The 18,947-nt window shown below is 44.2% G+C and overlaps 2 protein-coding genes across 2 annotated transcripts in view; one reads left to right on the top strand and one right to left on the bottom strand.

Annotated features, from left to right (window-relative positions):
* Positions 1-732: 732 nt before the first annotated feature.
* On the top strand, positions 733-10,054 carry SERPINA10 (serpin family A member 10). Its single transcript, XM_006184173.3, has 5 exons — positions 733-860; positions 3,728-4,481; positions 5,739-6,012; positions 8,220-8,370; positions 9,715-10,054. Exons 2-5 carry the CDS (start codon positions 3,779-3,781, stop codon positions 9,904-9,906), a joined length of 1,320 nt encoding a protein of 439 aa, XP_006184235.1. The 5' UTR covers positions 733-860; positions 3,728-3,778; the 3' UTR covers positions 9,907-10,054.
* A 3,419-nt stretch (positions 10,055-13,473) lies between these two features.
* The window catches only part of PPP4R4 (protein phosphatase 4 regulatory subunit 4), an 89,113-nt gene continuing 83,639 nt past the window's right edge, over positions 13,474-18,947 (bottom strand). The window contains 2 exon segments of the mRNA XM_032482559.1: positions 13,474-14,423; positions 16,861-17,008. Coding sequence (XP_032338450.1) covers positions 14,399-14,423; positions 16,861-17,008 — 173 coding nt within the window. The 3' untranslated portion in view covers positions 13,474-14,398.

Genomic DNA, 18,947 nt, shown 5'->3' with positions numbered 1-18,947 from the left:
TGGTCAGCACACCGGGTGTACAGCATACACAGTTCTCTAACTGGGCCCACGTCTGACAGCATCGCTGTGTCTCCTAGTGTAGTTATGCCAGAGCATTTACAGACTAAAAGAAACATTGTTTTCTTATAATTTATTTCCCCTCCATATTATAGTTAAAGAATTATTGTGGGTTTTTTAAAATTTTGTGGGTAGGTTCTATGAGCCACAAACTTCACCTCAGTAGTGAAGTTTGGGGGCACATAAAATATTTCTATTATTAAAGAGAGAGTCTAATAGGTCTGAGAATTTTTGTCTTAAAGGGTCTACATCAGACTTGATTTGGGATATCGGAGGATTCCAGTCTCATGAGCCCATCAACCTCCTGAAGCAGTAAGTTGACCTTGAAACAGGCTCTGTATTGCTGGGGGTGATTTAGCAGTTTGTCTCTCCTATTGGACTGAAGGTTCCTTGGAAGGTGGGGGTGCAGGTCTTCATCGTCTCTGCCCCTCCCCCACACGGTGCCCGGCCTGTGCTGGGGACCCGGGAGGCCCCCGTGGGACCCACCCCTTCCTTCACACGCAGTGTCCAGCGTCTGCAGCAGCTGGCATCCCATAAGAGGCTGGGTCTCACTGGGGTTCTCCCTGCAGTTGAGAGGAACTGCTGTCATAGTCAGGATTGCAGGAGCAGCTGGGGATTATGGGAAGCCTGTCTCTCCACCTTTTCCAGAAACACCACCATCTCTGAGCAGGTTGTTAATCAGTAACAGTCCCACGAGGGATCATCCTTTGGAACAGTAAATATTTGCTGCAGGCTGCAAACCCTAACCTTCTGTCTTTGCCCCGAATGAAGGGCCTTCTCAGGTGCCCGGGAGCCACTCACTGGTAAGAGGCAGTGGATTCACGGGAGGCGGTCACGGTGTCTGCACAGGGAGGGATGGAGAGAGAAGACGTTCTTGTCCTCTCGGGGCGGGTTCCAAGGTGGGGGGTGGGCAGCTGGGCAGCATGGAGCCCTCAGCTCTAGAACGCACAGGGCAGGGGTGGGTAAGAGGCGTGTTGTGGACACAGGGGGCTCCCTCTGCAGGGAGGAGGCCAGAGGAAGAGGCTTCTAAGGCTTGAGGTTTCATGCCCACAGCACTCACGGTGCAGACCACATGCAATGCCTTGGCTTTCTTTGCGAGGACCTGCCTTCCTGGGCAAGCAAGTCTCCTCTGTGCCCAGGTCTGGGCGCAGGGGTGCTGCTCCAGGTACATTCGGGGCTGAGAAGGGTGGGCGAGCAGTTGATTTCGCACCACCTGGGTTCAGTGTAGGGCGCTGCATCTTTGTGTTGTCCTTAAACAAAATGAATGGCAATTATGATCAAGCCAAGATGAATTTATTTAGGATTAGCCAAGGAATTGCTGTCTGGGACAAACAAAGTCTGGCAGACCATAAGCAAGTCCAAAGAGACAAAGGAGAGGCTGGTTTTATCAGGTTCTGGGAGGAAGCTGGCGAGGGTTGTTTTGAACAGAAGTTCATTGGAGGAGAACGGGAGGTCAGAGTCGTGGCGGTTTCTTATTGAAAGCAAGTTGTGGGCAGTTTGCTGTTACTAAAGTGTGTAAATCTTCCTTCTTCTTGCTGATCATGTAAACTGAGATGAGTGGTGTAAGCCAGTAAGGTATGAAGCGTGGGAACCACAGGGTGACAAAGCATAACAAGATTGTTTATGGCTCAGAGGACATATCTTGGACAAATCTCCATCCCCGGCTGCTGGGTTTCCTGGTGGGTAAAATAGGGGTATTGTAGGGACCGGCACAAGGGATTATGACCCTCTGGGCTTTATAATCCTTTCTGATTGGTTTGATTCCCTATAAAGTCTCTTTATGGGGTACTGATTAATTCTGTAGAGAGGCTTTGAGGAATCGGCCTGGATTTTAATAGAAGCACTAGGGATTCTGCCAATATCAGTTGCTGACTTTGCCCATAAAGCATAATGGCAATTGGTCAAATAGGGGCGAATGGTTAGAACCTTTGGCATCAGCTCTGGTGTTGTCAGAGACAGCCGCACATAAAGGATGTGGAAGAGGATTCATTTGATCCATTGAACTGGCTATTGTGGCATCACTGTCAAATTCCGAATTTATTTCTCCCCCTTTGGGAGGAAGAAACTCCTACATGATATTTTTCCAAGAAGTCTCAGCCCAAAAGATGGACTAATTTACAAAGTAGTGTTAAATACTGTGAAATAACGACGTCATGAACCTGGCTGTGTTTGGAACATTCCAGGAGGTACTTACCCGGCATGTGCAATGCTGGAGGGACCTACTGAATGCAGACTTGTCATTTAGAATCGGACAGGATTTCCTAAAAACTGACAGAAATCAGTAGGCGTATTTCCCTGAGTAAGATGGTGCCACTCAAGCTGTGAGAGGAGTGAGGCCCTGAATTGCACAGCATCATTTAGCAAAAGCAAAGAGCAGTGCAGAGTCCTACGCGTTGTTCTGCAGCAGGCACAGGCGAGGACACCACCCTGCGTCTGGGAGAAGAGGCCTGGGAACGTCACCCTGTCACCACATTTTGCTACTGGTGACCTGGCTAAGAATGAGGGGTCTCTGCTGACGGGAGCTCCTGCAGCCTCCCCTGCCCCACGCCCACTGCGCTGAGTGGTCCTGCCCCACCATGGCCCTCCTGGTGCATCTCAGTGACCCGTCCAGACAGCCTCGGTGATGCAGGCTTGGTGGTGTCAGCTGAACAGCAGGAGCTGAGTGTGGAGACAGCCAGGTGGCCCAGCCCAGCCCAGCAGGGTTTATTCAGATGGAAAGTGTGCAGGTGCCCGGGAGCCAGGCTCTGTGCCAGTGGATGTGAGGGAGGCCAGAGAGGGGGCAGTGGTGGGGATCGTGGGATTTGGAGACCCACTGCCTGTGCTGGAAGTGGCTCCACTAGAATACGCACCCCTGGGGCGGCGAGAGTGAGGGTGCACTTCGCACGTCGCTGTGAGGATTTGATGAGGTCGTCCACGTGGAGCTTAGCCCAGGCTCGCGTGGTACGAACTGGCTCATCATCCATTTCTATCCAGGGGAGCGCCAGGTAGGGGGAAGGAAGGACGTCCTGAAAGGAGCTATGTATCTGGGCCAGGGCTGGGGGCAGTGCTCTGGGAGAGGTGCAGGGTGATCCTGATCACAGAATGTGGCAAACTTAGCACTTTTTTCCTTTTCTTACCCAGATGGCCACCCAGACCCTCCCTCAAATCCCCAGCCAAACGCGTCCCTAGGTCCAGGTCCCCGCAGGCCAGTTTGGATTGGCTACTGTATTGCCCAACGATCCAGCCCAATGAATGAAGCAGACCAATAAGAGGCCTTCACAGGAAGGCCTCCTGACTCCGGCCCCGCTCCAACACCCATGGAGGGCCAGGACCCAGACCACGTCCCCTCCAATCCCCCACCTCCTGGCTGCCTGCTGCCCCTTCTGGGAGGAAGTGGGACACGTGGGGACAGCTGGGGGAGACCAGGAGCTGCCTGAGGAGCTGCCTGGCCCTGGATGGAAACTGGAGGGGGGTTTGCTCTGTTGTATAATGCCTTCCACCTACGGTGAACAAATGGGACCCCAGCTTGCTCCAGGTCTCCCTGAGGCAGGGCTCAGCTGCATGAGCCCCGAGATAAGCCCAGACCCGACCCCCAGGGAGGAAGCGGGGTCAATGGAGGACTTGTACCAGGGCACAGAAAGGAGGCTTGTATCAGGCGTTAAAAACAATCTCTGCCCTCTTCTCTCCCAAGGGAGCCTCGCTGCTGAAAGGAAGTGCTCCCGTGGCCTCCACTGTTGCCCAGATGAAGGCGGTACTGAGCCTCCTGCTGCCCTGCCTCCTGGCCCAGGTGTGGCTGGTGCCCAGCTCCACCCCTGGTCCCCGCCTACTGGAGGCCCAGACGGGGCAGGAGACTCTGCCGACCCCCAGGGCCCAGAGGGAGAGCAGCAAGGGAGCGTGGGCTCCAGGGGAGGAGGAGGAGTACTCCCAGCTGACGGCTGGGGGTCAGAAGCTCTCCAGGGAGACCTCCAACCTGGGGTTCAGCCTGCTGCGCAAGATCGCCACCAGGCACGATGGCAACGTGGTCTTCTCCCCACTCAGCCTGTCCCAGGCCATGGTGGCCTTGACCCTGGGGGCTGGGGACCAGAGCAGAGCCCAGCTGGAGAGCGGGCTCAGCCTGGGGGCCCCAAACCAGACCCAGGCCGCAGACCTGCCCGCCCTCTTTAAGCAGCTTCGAGAGAGCCTCTCCCGCAACCCGGAGCTGGGCCTGGCCCAGGGGAGTTTTGCCTTCATCCATGAGGACTTTGACGTCAAAGAGACCTTCCTCAATATCTCCAAGAGGTATTTCGATATAGAGTGTGTGACTCTGAATTTTCGCAATGTCTCCCAGGCCAAAGGGCTCCTGAATCATTACATTAACAAAGAGACTCGGGGGAAAATTCCCAAACTCTTTGATGACATTAATCCCGACACCAAATTAATTCTTGTGGATTACATCTTGCTCAAAGGTACTTTGATAACGTTCTGCTCTCCCAGACAGGTCTCTCCGTCTGCCTACCTTTCCTGTTGGGTCTGTGTCCGGCTGATGCCAAATGATTTCCTAGGAACATGTTCTCAAGTTTCACAAGCAGATTGAGACATGCACGGACTGTGTAGAATGTAGTAAGAGGCTCAGTGCCAGATGACGTTCGGATTTGATGCCCCTGCCCTAGGGCCCCACATGCCTGCAGGGTTCACGGTTTTCCAAGCACCTCCACACAGCTCTCCTCTGACATCCTGACACAGGGAACCTTCTGGGTCATTAAAAAAAAAAAAAAAAAAAAAGGCATATCATTGGAGAGATTTAAGATCTTTACTCTTTCACTCTCTACTTTTGTGACCTGGGGCAAATGACAAGGTCCCTTGTCCTTGATTCTCCATACGGGAAACTAAGGACAGTCCCATACTGTATAGATGGGAATGAGGCTCAGAGAGGATAGCTGGTTCAAGGTCATGTAATAAACAGCAGACTCCAGACTCAGAGGGGCTGGGCACACTCTTCCTGGGTCCTTTCGTTCCTGCCTTTCCCACAGAGCACTGGACTTGGCAGCCACCACTGTAACAGGAAGCTGACACCAAGGGACTTGCAGAGTCCGAGAGGAGTCCATGCTTCCAGTTGACTGGGCCAGACAGACGTCCTGTAGAAGCATGTGCCGCAGGCTGGTGGCCACCTCTGCACGGTGTGGCTATTTGTCAGCAGGGCCCCCTCCCCTCAGGGCCACTTTACGCAGAGGATGGGTGGGACTGTCATCATTTCTGCCACGGTGGACTCTGCACGTGGTGCGCACTAGACAGAGTGGCAGTCGGAGGGCCCCACACGGGGACAGGGCCAGAGAAAGACCCAAAGTCTTCTCTAGGCGGGAGCGAACCAACAACAAGGGAGCGAGTGTAGCAGGAAGTGGGTCCTCACTACACCAACTCGAACAAGTGACTTCGGCTCCGAGTTTTGTTCAGTGAAGGAATGGAGGTCATTAGGGGCATCTTGCTTTTGTGTGTGACTCCCACAGGGCTGGCGGGCAGAGCCGGGTTCTGACAGCTGGGAAAGCAGCCTGGGAGTGGCTGATCTTCTGGGAATCTCTTTTGGTTGCCTGAGCTGTGGTCAAAACAAACCCGATAAGGATGCCTTTCCCAGCCGGGCAGAGAACCCTGGCCCTTTCTTCCTTTAACGAGGATGATGCTTTCAGGGAGGGTGGTTTCTGCCATGAGCTCTGTTCTTCCCTGTTCAGGGAAATGGCTGACCCCTTTTGACCCTGTTCTCACCGAGATGGAAACTTTCTACCTGGACAAGTACAAGGTCATCAAGGTGCCCATGATGTACAGGGCTGGCAAGTTTGCCTCCACTTTTGATAAGGATTTTCGCTGCCACATCCTCAAACTGCCCTACCGAGGAAATGCCACCATGCTGGTGGTCCTCATGGAGAGGATGGGTGACCACCTCGCCCTTGAAGACTACCTGACCACGGACCTGGTGGACAAGTGGCTCAGAAAGATGAAAACCAGGTACCACTCCCCCCTCCACCAGTGAGTGCTCACTACTTCATTCTGTGCCCATCCCAGCCAGAGAGCTGCGGGCTCCCCGACAGCAGGGGCTGCATCTGGCCTGTTTTCTGCTCTACCAGCATCTGTCACAGCGCCTGGCATGCTCTCCCAGCCTTTACCAGGGTTCTCCTAGGTGCCAGGCACTGTGATGCATGCGCGATGCCAACCCTAAGGCCTCGCCAAGAAGGTGGCCGTAAGCAAACACCTGAAGATGAAGGAGGGCTGTGTGGACATCCCGGGGAAGGGAGAGTTCCAGGCAGAAGAAGCATGGCAGTTCTGGAAGGGGCACGTGCTTGGTAGGTTCGAGGAACAGTGAGGCAGCCAGTGAAGCTGTGGTGGTTGGAGTTGAGGTCACAGAGGAACCAGGGGCCCGGTCATCCAGGATTGTATGGCACTGGCCCCGAAAAATATTTGGGCTTGGTGGGAGGGTATAGCTCAGTGGCAGCGTGTATGTTTAGCATGCAGGAGGCTCCGGGTTCAATCCCGGGCACCTCCATTAAAATAAATAAGCAAATAAGTAAATATCCTAATTACCTCCCCCACTAAAATTTAAAACATAAATGAAATAAATTAAAATAAAAGACTTGGGCTGTTCCCGAGGGAGATGGGAAGCCAAGCAGAGGGGTAACATAGTCTGTGCTGAGACGACACGAGGGGATGAGGAGGGGCAAGGGGACCAGTCAGGATGCTGCTGCTCAGGCTGGTGGTGGCAGGGAGGAACAACAGTGGGACCCTGATCTGTTAGGAAGCTGGAGGTGACAGGATTGGCTCATGGACTGGATGTGGGTGACAGAGAGAGAAAGAGGAGAGTCAAAGATGAAGGCAGTTTTTGGCCTCAGCAACTGGAAAGAAGGCCCTGCTGTTTCTTGAAATGGGGGAGACCGTGGGGGGAACGGGCCTGGGGGTCAGTTTGAAAGTCTGGATCAGAAATACCTATTAGACAACTGGGTGGAGACGTCAGGAAGGCAGCTGGATCTGGCGTGCAGGGCGAGGTGCAGGCTGAGGAGACAGCAGCACATAAGTGGAACCATGAAATGGGACGAGATGACCTGGGGAGGGGCCGTGCACAGACAGCAGGGCTGGAAGCACAGAGCAGGTGCTCAAACGTTTGTTGAATAAATTAATCCACCTATTGGGGTACAAGGAAGTTAGTGGCAGGAAGGGTTCCATGGCGATGCCTCCTGAATCCTGTCACTCCAGGATTTGGCACAGAGATGAGTCCAGCTGAAGGTCCCCAGTGTTCATTTTATCTTCATTCTTCTTTTTCTTCAAATCCTTAGTGCCTAGCAAAGGACTCAAACATAAGCCCTCAACAAATGTTTGGGTGAATAAATTTATAAATCGACGTTCAAGACATTCCATGTCCTCAGCTATATTCCAGTCCCACAGCCCAGCCCAACTCTGCAAGAGAAAGGAGGAGAGAAAAGGGAGCCAAAGGAAATTAATATTCATTAAGCCCCGCTCTACGCCAGGCGCTGCTCTGGGAACTTACCGTGTATTCCTCCACTTAAATCTCTGAAGGACCCGGTGAGACTGACATTGGCATTTTGGCTACACCTCACGGATAAAGACACCTGGGACTTCTTTAAGACTAGGACTAATTAGTAGTTCTCATCCTTTTTACTTTTAAGCCACAGAACTCATCTTTCTAAACGAAGATGAGAACTCCAATGTATAATATCAGAGTGAATATTAGAATTTCTCTGGCTATAGATAGGTAGGGTGTTGAAAATTTCCTTCGCTCCCCTCCCCCGTCCATCCCCAGACTTCCACAGTTCTCCCGGAATCCTGGGGGTCTGCAGAACCTGGGGGTTGAAAACAGCCATCGTCCAAGAGTCTGAAGGATTGATGGCAGCGGCTGATTGGTTGGTTTGGGTTGTTTTTAAGACACAGGGAAATGGACACAAAGTATGGCATAAAGAGAATGTGAGTCAGCCGCTGGGATATAAAACTGGTTCAATGAAGCTGCAGGGACACATGTGTGATCAGTCAGAGCTGTCTTCTCTGAGCTAGACTGTCACAAAAGAATGGAACGAGCTATAGTCAGGCGAGGGAGACCTGTCAATGGGCATCATCTTGGAGGGAGTAAAAAGAAAGCGTGACCGTCTTAGTGTTCCGAATCTCTGGCTTTTGTCTACATTTCACCGTTATGTGTACTTGTACCACAGAAGAATGGAAGTTTTCCTTCCCAAGTTCAAGTTAGATCAGAAGTATGAGATGCATGAACTGCTGAAGCAGATGGGAATCAGCAGAGTCTTCTCACCCTGGGCTGATCTGAGCAGACTCTCAGTTACCGCAAGAAATCTTAAAGTATCCAAGGTAAGTCGGGATCTCTCATTAGGGCCCCAAACCAACAAATGTTTTTACAAACCATTTAACGTTGATAAAAAGGCCAGGTTGTAGCACAAAATCAGATTTAAATTCCAAAAAACTTAAAATAGCACCCAAATTGGACGTTTTAAGAATTTTGCACCACTTTATTAAAACATCTGTTTAATTAATTAAATTTCTCTTATGTAAAGCTCTCTCTTCTCTCACAATGCTCAAGGGAAAATTTACCCCTAAATGGAATTAGTTCACAAATTTAAAAATTCCACGAAATTGCACCACTTTCAAGACGAAAGAAACCCCCAAAGGGCATCGGGCTAACTTCCCACCCCTTGCAGAAATCTGCTCTATGATGTCTCTACAAAGTCGCCCTCCGTTTTCTTTTTTTTAACGTTTCCAGTGACAGGGAAATCACCACTTATTTGAAAAGTAGCTCAATCCACAAATGGCTAAAATCGTTTGAGTTTTTTCATATACATACATATTTTTTACTTATAACTCCTCCGACTCATCCACTTTGTCCCTAGTTCTGCCTCTAAAACTGTAAACACATGAATTTCGGCTGCAAACACATAAAAATTGAAGTGTGTTGTGGGGTTACAGGTTACACTGTAAATTATTAAATGTGCTCCCTCTGTTTACTCTGGGAAGTAAGTTTTCACTCCAGGAACTCAGAGAATGTCCAAGTGTTACTACACTGTTTTCATTACCTCCTCTTATAATAATTACACAGGCCCATCACTCACATCACATGAGGTTCCTGGACTAAAGGGCCTCCTGGAGATGACAGGCAGTGTAAATACAGGCAACCAGAGTGCAGGAAGACTTCAGGGACCCTGGGGCTTGTCCCCGGGACCACCTCAGAGCAGCACCATGTGCTGGGAAGCTGCTTGCAGAGGACTAACCACACACCCTTGCCCCGACCTTGCCTGCCAGAAGGAAGGTCAAAGTTCTCAGGAGTTCCAGGCAGCTTGAAAATCTTCTAGGAGGAACACCAGCTCAGCTCAAGAATCAGCAGCACAAAGCACATGCTCAAAAAGTATTTGTTGATTTGATGCATTTGTGCACGAATTGGCCAGCCAGAGTCTCTGGGTCCCTGCCCAGACTGTATTTCCCACGTGGATTCCTTGTGTCTCCTGGTATTTTGGGGGTTTCTACAGCAGTTGCCAGATGCAACCTCAGACCGTTCCTCTGAGCACAGATGACCCTGGTATCACTAAATCCCAAGAGCATGGCCCTGTGGGTAGGACCGTAACAAAAAATGTCCAGGCGCCCAATTAATTCCCTCGCCTCCACTGGCACACACAGGGTCTTCCACGTTATTGCCTTTTCTAGGTTTTACAAAGAGCGACGATTGAGGTGGATGAAGAAGGGACGGAGGCAGTGGCGGGGACCCTGGCAGAAATCACTGCCTATTCCATGCCTCCCATCATCAAGGTGGACCGGCCATTTCACTTCATGATCTACGAAGAAACCTCCAGAATGCTGTTATTTCTGGGCAGGGTGGTGAATCCAACTCTGCTGTGACTTATGACATGAGTGAAGACTCAGAGCTACAGCCACTGCAGAACCTGAGGTGTGTGAAGCTACATGGGACTTCGGCATTGGGGGCCCCCCTTGTCCCCCAATGCTAGTGTGAGCCGTTCTTAGATAAATCTGAGCATTACACTCAAAATTATTTTACAGAGATGTGTGTACTGCCTGTCTGGTATTTTAAGCCTGTTTCTAAGAGTCTTTGTTACTGACTAAAGACTATCCTGCTAGAGTATCTTTACTTTTCTCTGTTACTGATGTGTCTGGACTTAAAGATACATTGGATGAGAGCTCTATTTCAAGACGAAGTCTTTGGGAGGAAGACAAGTACACATTCTCCATGAGCTTCACTCTCTACTTCCCCCGGTGCAAAATTAGTGCTTTATTTTCACCTATTATAGAATCATTCCTTGCTAAAATTAGAGGAGAATAGCGGTGGTCAGTCCTGATCACAGCATCTGCCATGAGGTGGCCTCGTTTACTCCATGGAGCCATTAACTGAGGCACAGATCATCCAGTTCAGTATCTTCGTTTTACAAAGGAAGGAAATCAAAACCAGAGACAGAGCCACAGTATAGCCTTCATGGGCTCCTTCCTCTGTTAAAACATATGTGCGTGTGTGTGTGTATGTATAATGAAAATTATATTTTGACTGTATTGGTATATAAAGATGAACATATTCTGGATTATGTCTGTCTTCTTACCAATTCAGTCAAAATGTGGAACAAACTTACTTGAAGTAAAATATCTTCTTGAGCCCCTAAAAGTAGCACCGTGCCTACAGCATCTAATGGATAAATCAAACAGGGCATCTCAGAGGAAGGAAAAGGTCACCTCGTGTGGCAGTGGCAGAGCCAGAGGCCTGCCTCTCCCAGCTCCAGGCCCCAAGCCCATTTCACCCTCCCTTCCTTCCGTCTAGAACATCTGATGGGGTCCAGTTCAACCGGCAGCCAGTACTCCACTCTCACTTACCCTCTGTGGTTGAATAGTATCAGCGTGGACTTTGTCCCAGGGTTAAAAGAAAAACCGAAACTTAGTCATTTTCTGTTACAGAGAAAAGAAAATGGTTCAGGAGTAAATTCAGAGAACTGTGAATCTTGGAATATCAACTAGGTTGAGTAAATGCCTAACTGGATTTCTGTCTGTTTGCTACCCAATATTTAAATATGCCTAAAATTAATTTTTGATTAGTTATCTTATTAAAATCAATCAGAATCATGTAACTAGTACTTAATGTGAATAGGTAATAATATTAACTAACAGTCTAAAGACTGCTAGAGACTGACTTTTCATCATTCTAATTCTAAACCTGGACATTCATTCATTCCTGTATTCCTTCTAAATGTGCGAGCCGACTGACACTTGGTAAGGGCCAGGCAACTCCTGGCCCTTAGAAACAAAAGTAGAGGACTAACTTCAGTTGACATTCTTAAGTGACTTGTTAGTGTTTAATCAATCAGGTTCATTTGTGGGAAAATAGTAGAAAGAGAAATAAAAGAGGGTTCACATTACCCATTTTTAAGAGATGAAATCTAGAAAAGAAAGCCCATGAGAACATAATACCCTCTGAAATAAATATGGCCAAACCCAGTTATAAAAAGGTCCACTATTATCGAAGGATTCATAGATCATACAGATCAAACACTATATGCACAAAACAAAAAGGGCGTAACAGTGACAATGAACACATGACTCTTTAAGGCAGAAATGACCCTATTCTCAATTAAAAAATTAACATTTCCCCACATATACTTGAAGAAGCTCCAAGGACACTAGGTTTTAGATTTTCCAAGTACATATTATGGTGAAAAAGTGCAGACCAATGAAAAATGTAATTCCTCTTACCAAAAAAATTCAAGGTTTCAAACCTGGGCAGGGAAAAACTCTGAAGACTGTTAACAATGCTTCAACTATATTTAAATATCAGGTTTAAAAACTGTTCCTACACAGACAGACAGACAGACACACACCCTCTCACACACATGCTATAACAACTGAGAACAGGTTACTGGATTAATCTAATTCATTTTCTCTTCACTGTAAAACCCCTACTCAAGCTCATTTCAATTCAAATATTTCACATGTGCCCAGGAACTGCAGTCTGGACCCCGTCTTCCACAATAAGGTGTCTAAGCTAAAGAAATCAAATAATGGAAATGATTTTTAAATGTGTATGAATGAGGTTATGGAAGAAAAGCTCTAGAAGCTTTTATTAAGGAAAATCCTTTTTTAGCCTTCTCCATTTCTGCCTGTTCTACGGCCTGATTTTTTTTTTTTTTTTTTTTTTTTTTTTTTTTTTGCTTATGATGCTAACTAGTGAAATTCTAGAACCGCTCTTTAAACAGATGGAGATGTCCCTATTTCCCCGCAGCTACAGATGGAGGGAGATGTTTCTTTGTTGGACAGCTGGTTTAAAGGAACTATTTGATAGGTTGTCAAACTGAGAACTTTTACAAGAGTGTCAGTCTTGCTTGCGGTGTAAACAGGTATGTGCAGATATTCATAATTGTCACTTCTGTGCTCTAGGCTGGAAATTGACACAACATTGTAAACTGACTATAACGCAATTTAAAAATTTTTTTACAATAATAATAACTGTCACCAATTTGTTTTTCACTGTTTTTATACGTCTGTCCTTGGAAGTAAAATTTTAACAAATATTTCAACAATTTTAGAAATTATCATGTTCTATAGGAAAAAAATAAAACTTCCGAACATAACTTTGACTGTCTTAACCGATGATTTAGTGCCTAGGAATAAGACTGCAGCTGACTTCTGCAGCTTCCTGAACTTTATAAGCAGTAGTGACTTTTCTCCATCAAATCGCTTTCCTCTTCTCCCGCATGCATGACAGGAAATAAGAGTCCCTAACTCTGCTTAATTTATACTATTAAACAAATAAACCGAAATTCTCTATTTTATTTAAAGTAACACGGTCAATGCTGACTAAGAATCAAAGTGCTGGAAAACCTGATGCCACTCTGAGGTCCATCATGCACACAAACAGTCTCTCCTAGGTCGTAATGTATTCAGTTTCACGCTGATGATGCTAGTAGGAGACAGCATTACACCAGTTCAGTGAAATCCACAGAGAATGTATGAACTAACCAGTACCGTCAAGCTTCTCATACCTACCAATCTTTAACTACTGACAAAATAAATGGTTGAGCAATTCCATTTACCTGACTGTCCTTACGTGAAAGATATTAAGAATCACTAAAAATAGCCATATGCAAGGAAAGCATGAAACAGCATGAAAGTCTCACGCTGAGTAGCTGTCCCGTTACAGGGTAATTTATAGCTGACTTCCGTGTGCTTTTCTTGTTCATTATTTTAAAAATGAACTGCCTTTGATTATAAAATAAAAACTGCAGGAAAGTATTTAAAACTTTTTTCACAAACACAGGTGTCTCATTAACCTATGTTTTATTTTCAGTAAATTCATTATTCATTATTTCACATTATAAAAAGTAACCACACACGCATATGCATTCACAAATCAGATCATCTTTATCATACATCAATATATTTAAAAAAAACAAATATTTTCTAATATCAATATAGTTATATGCTGATTGCATTGTGAAATAGAGAAGCTGACAATAGCTTCATACAGTCTATCTCAAGAACTGACATTTTAAAATTAAGAACTGTATATATGCGCCACAGGCAAATTTTGATGGAAATATTAGCATTAGTACAAATAAATGCTGTTGACATAGCTTAAGCATGATAGCTTGGAATAACAGCTGATTCAAACTAGGCTCATCATTTTTAATTCAGTAAGGACAAACAATCTAAAATGTAAACAAAGTATTTATAAAATAAATTCTTCTAGGAAATAAAGGAAATCATCAATCTATTATTTTTAAGGTAGTTGTAGCTGAAAGTTATCAGAAATCTCTGCAGAATTTTCATTGCCAAATTTTAATTTCAGAATGTCCAGGTACAACATCTTGTCACCACAATCGCAGGACTGATATAATCTCGGACAGCTGTTTGTACCCTGTTTCAGTGTGACTTTTTTCAGTTGGGCTTGGAGATGCATGAGAAAATGCAGTGTCTTTCTTACTCCCAAGTCCCCCTCCGAGTGATTACATAGGCAGGGCAATTTCAGTTGATTTGGACCTTTCATGTAATTTTTAAATGCTAAACTCTAGAACAATTAAATAGATGGTTTCCTGCACAAATAAATGCAGGTGTGTCTCTTTTGCAGCAGTAGTTAAAGCACATTCCTACAGTTGTTTTTCATTACACTTCACTATAACATTGGAATTCTATAACCACATTATTATTCAAGAAATATGTATTATACCTCCTAGGGAATCTAATTTCAAATATGGAACTTTTTAACAACATCAGCTGCCATTATGTATCTCTTTTCCATTCGTTAAAAAAAAAAAAAGCCCCAGCCATTGCTTTAGCTTTTGTCCATCAATCACATTGTCTCCAGCTGTCTTTGTTTTGCCTCCATCAAGCAGATGATCTAAGGATTGGATTTTCTGGATTTTCTTTGTCAAGAAGAAAGAAAGAAAAAGAGAGAAGAAAGGAGAGGGAGAGAGAAGGAGAGAAAAAAGTAGGAAGGAAAACAAGAAAACAAAACATGAAAAAGTTTATCCACATAATGCTTTACAAAGTAAAGAAATAGACATAATCTACTTTGAATAAAACCTAATATATGAGAATTGTGATTAAGTAGAAAAGTAAATTAAACATTAAAGATTACTGGGAATAACCTTTAATTACCAAATCCTATGTGCATCTAACATAGCATTCAGTTCAATTCATACTTTTCCTACATTTTTCATTTTGTATAACCATAAAATAAATTAACACAGTCTAAAATATATCAATCACCTGGCCTTGAAAGACATAAAGATATGATGCATTCCTGTACTTCCTATAAGACTGTGATATTCCTAAATACCAGATGCGTCACCTCCATGACACTGAAAACTTGGAGAATGTATTGCACAGAATTTTTTTGAGCAGCAAAAACTGAGATAATACTTTCTGAAATCACTTCATAGGCTTATTTTAAGCAAAAAGGACAGGTTTTCATTTGGACATGGCGTGGTGCTGAACTGTTGGTATGAACTGCACAGGAATGTGGCCAATGCAGGCGTGGGTCACCTGCCCCAGTTGTGCGGCAGTGTGCAGAAAGTCCAAATTAGAATCACGTAACACGCAGAGAGCGTTGTGGGCCTGTGTATTCAGTTACATGTGAACACAGCAGCTGTGAGGCCAACAGTCCTCCTCTTTCAGAATATTCAGAAAAGAACTTGACATGACTTGTTAGCAGAGTGTTTGTTTCTAGATTTTTTTTTAAATCAATTATAGATATAACTCATTACATAATGATTTATATAATTATATATATTGAGCAAGAGAAAATTCAGTCCATAAAAAAGGAAAAACATGCTCAACAATGAAAGAACAGATAAAAACAGTAACCTGAAATATAGGGGAGCTGGTGTAAATACATTAGGTTTCAATGGCCTTTAAAAAATGCCTGTGGCATTTAGAAAAAGAATGAGCTGCGTCCAGATGTTATTAAACATGTTCTTCAACAGAAAACTTCCAGGGCCATCTTTTGAGAGGAAGCGGGTAGAGGGTGATAGGCAGGCTTTCAGGATGCCAGAACGGAAGGCGCCTCAGAAGACAAACATGAGTCCACCCCGTCACTTTCACAGACGGGCACAGAGAGGACCAGAGCGCTGACCTGAAAGGCACATGGCTGCTTCGCTGCTGCTGGAACCAGGGCACAAGGCTCCAGCTCCAGGCTCTCCATAGACCATCACCCCATCCTGCCTCTACTTTAAGACTTTCAAGTGGGACTTGCACAGTGTCATCATTAGAGCAGTAAGTGTGTGGGCCAAGAGCGGTCGCTGTGGTAAGTAATCTCTGTAATAACACTACTAATCTGTAATACCAGTATTATTTTTCTATTACTTTTTCTATTATATAGTCCTGCTCTTTCCTTGAGCTCTCTTCAATAAATGTGTTTCTAAGCTTTAAATAAATTTTGAATACATCTATATTTGTATTTACCAATGGCCAATTAAAAATTCAGAGCAAATTATAGTACAGTGCAGTTCCTAAAAGGGATTCCAGTGTGGAATTTCTGCAAAAAAGATGCATGTCAGAAACTTTATTAGAAAAAAAAAAAACTCATGAATTAAATGAAATATGGTTTTTAAAAAAACCTAAATCCTGTTTAAATTCTCTTCTAATCAGAGGACTCAGGGATCCCGTATGGAAGCGTAAACCTATAACTACAGTTCAGGCATCTTGGATGAATCAATTCTACCTTGATACGATTTCTCATCCTGGTGATTTTTTTTGGCACTACCCTCTTAAATGTTGAACCTAAAAGAAACAAAGGCTTCAACAATTCAAACAAGATACAACTGGTGCATTAAAAGGCCCCACAGGGTTGTGGGTGGGGGTGGGAAGGAGAACACAGGCCCTTTATAACTTTTATAAATTTAAGGAACAAGTATAGTCTGTAGAAATCTCTAGCTTATTGGATCCACAACTCTGGCTTATATGTGTAGTAATATTTCTTAAGTGGCATCAGTTGTATCCTGAACACTGGGTGATTAAATACTGTGTACTTAAGCTGGTTGTTTAAAGGAATGCAATCATACCCAGTGTCTTCTCAGAGCTAAATTTCCTGAATGCATACATTTCACAGAAAAATAAATAGATCTCAGACATCAGTGGGAGCCATTTAAAGCTTCTCATTGATTCCTTAAGGTTACGATATTCTTGCCGTATATAAAGTATCTAACATAACAGAGGCACATGTGATAATAAGCCCTTTTAATTTCTATGTCCTCTTTACAGACATTTTCTATTCTTTGGAAAGAATTTAAGTGGGAAGGAAAGTACACTGAGAAAAAGAAAAGAACAATGCACTTAACAGTACATCACCAGGTTACTTACAAGGTAGCCTTCCGTGGTTGTGTGTCTTTACTTCCACTGCTCTTTGGATCAACTGAGTTACCTGTCACCCGGGAGGTGCTAGGCAGGGAAGAATTAGCAGAAAAGGAACTCGGAGCACTACTGGCATTACGAGTCCGGAATGAATCATCTGAAAGAAATACAAGTACAGTCAGACGGATCGAATATACTAAGAGAGATGTCAACCTAAGAGAAGAAAGGTTAATGATAGCTGACTTCCTCTCTTCTTTTAAAATCAGCTCTATTAAGGTATAATTTAAACACAGTAAACCACACAAATTTAAGGTTTTGACATTTGTATACACCCATGAAGTGACCAGCACAATCAAGAGTGAACATACCCATCACCACAAAATGTTTCCTCCTGCCCACCCCCCTCATCCCTCCCTCCACTCCCTCCCCGACTCCAGGCAACCACGGGTCTGCCTCTTGTTGCTACAGATTAGTTTGCATTTTACAGAATTTTATACAAATAGAATCACACAGTATGTACTCTTTCTTGGTCTGGCTTCTTTCATTCAGCACAATGATGTTGCGATTCATCCATCTTGTATGTATCGATACTTCATTTATTAAAAAAATTACTGACTGGTATTCCCATTATACAGACAGGCCAAAATTTGTCCATCCTTTCTCCTACTGATAAGCATTTGGATTTTTTCCAAAAACTTTGTAATTTGACTATTATAAATAAAGCTGCTATGAACAGTCATGCATAAGTCTGTGTGTGGACATATATTTTAATTTGTCTTCGGTAAAAGCCTGGAATTGCTGAGTCACATAGTAACTGACATTTAATTTCATAAAAAACTGCCAAACTTCTGTCCAAAGTGGTTACACCATTTTGCATTTCCAGCGTCAACATAGGAGAGTCCCGGAAGGTTGCTCCACAGCTTCACACACACTTGATATTATGAGCCTTTTTAAACATTCTAGTGTGTATGATGAAGTGGTATCTCCACGCGTGTGTGTGTGTGTGTGTTTTTCTCATTGCTTTTAATCTGCATTTCTCTCTGACTGTTCAAATCTTTTTCCCATTTTAAAATCAGTTGCTTGATTCATCTGAAAAAGCGTTTTATTGTCTGGATACAAGTCCTTTGTCAGGTATATGTAATATGAATATTTTCTCCCAATCTGTGACCTGCCTGGTATGTTTTTAGTGCTCTATTTCAAAGTGCCAAAGCTTTAAATTGTGACAAAGTTCAATACGTTAATTTTTTCTTCATGGTTTAGAGAAATTTTTGTCAATTCCAAAGTTACAAAGATTTCCTTCTATATTTTCTTCAGAAATGGCAGAGTTTTAGCTTTTATGCTTAAGTTTATAATACATTTTGACTTAATTTTGTGTATAGTGTGAAGTAAAAATTGAGATCCAGTTTCTAGATTTTTCACTATGGATATCCAATTGTTCTAGCATCACTTTTAAAAATACTATCCCATCACCATTGATTTATCTTGGAGCCTTTGCTGAAACCCAACTGTCTATATATGTCCGTGTGAGCCACACAGTCTTGATTACTGAAGCTTTATTAGTAAATGTTGAAATCAGGTAATTTAAGTTCTCTAACTTTTTTCTTTTTTGAAAAACTCAGTTCTATGCATTTCGATACAGAATTAGCTTATAAATTTCTACAAAAAGGCGGCCAGAATTTTTATCAGTATTGCACTGAATCTCTGGATCAATTTAAAAAGAACTGACACCAAAACAATACTAAGTTTTCTAATCCGTAAACATGGTATAGCTTTCCACTTACATCTTCTTTAATTTCTTTCAGCAATGTTTTGAAGTTTTGAGTATGCATTTAGCACGTATTTTGTTAAATTTACCCCTGAGCATTTAATAATTTTGAAGTTATTGTAAATGTTATCTTTAGATAGACTTAATTTTTTAAAGTATTAGATTTAGAGAAAAGTTAAAAAGATAGCATGAAGGCCCCCCTGACCTAGTTACCCTATTATTAACAGCTTACATTTTATGCTATACTTGGTACAATTAATGAGCCAATGGAGACACGTTATTATTAACAAAAGTCCATAGTGCATTCAGATTCCTTCAGTATTCACCTAAT

Source organism: Camelus ferus, chromosome 6, assembly GCF_009834535.1.
Source record: "Camelus ferus isolate YT-003-E chromosome 6, BCGSAC_Cfer_1.0, whole genome shotgun sequence".
Lineage (NCBI taxonomy): Eukaryota > Metazoa > Chordata > Mammalia > Artiodactyla > Camelidae > Camelus > Camelus ferus.
Note: the sequence above shows the minus strand (reverse complement) of the source record. Positions and strands in the feature narration are given on the sequence as shown.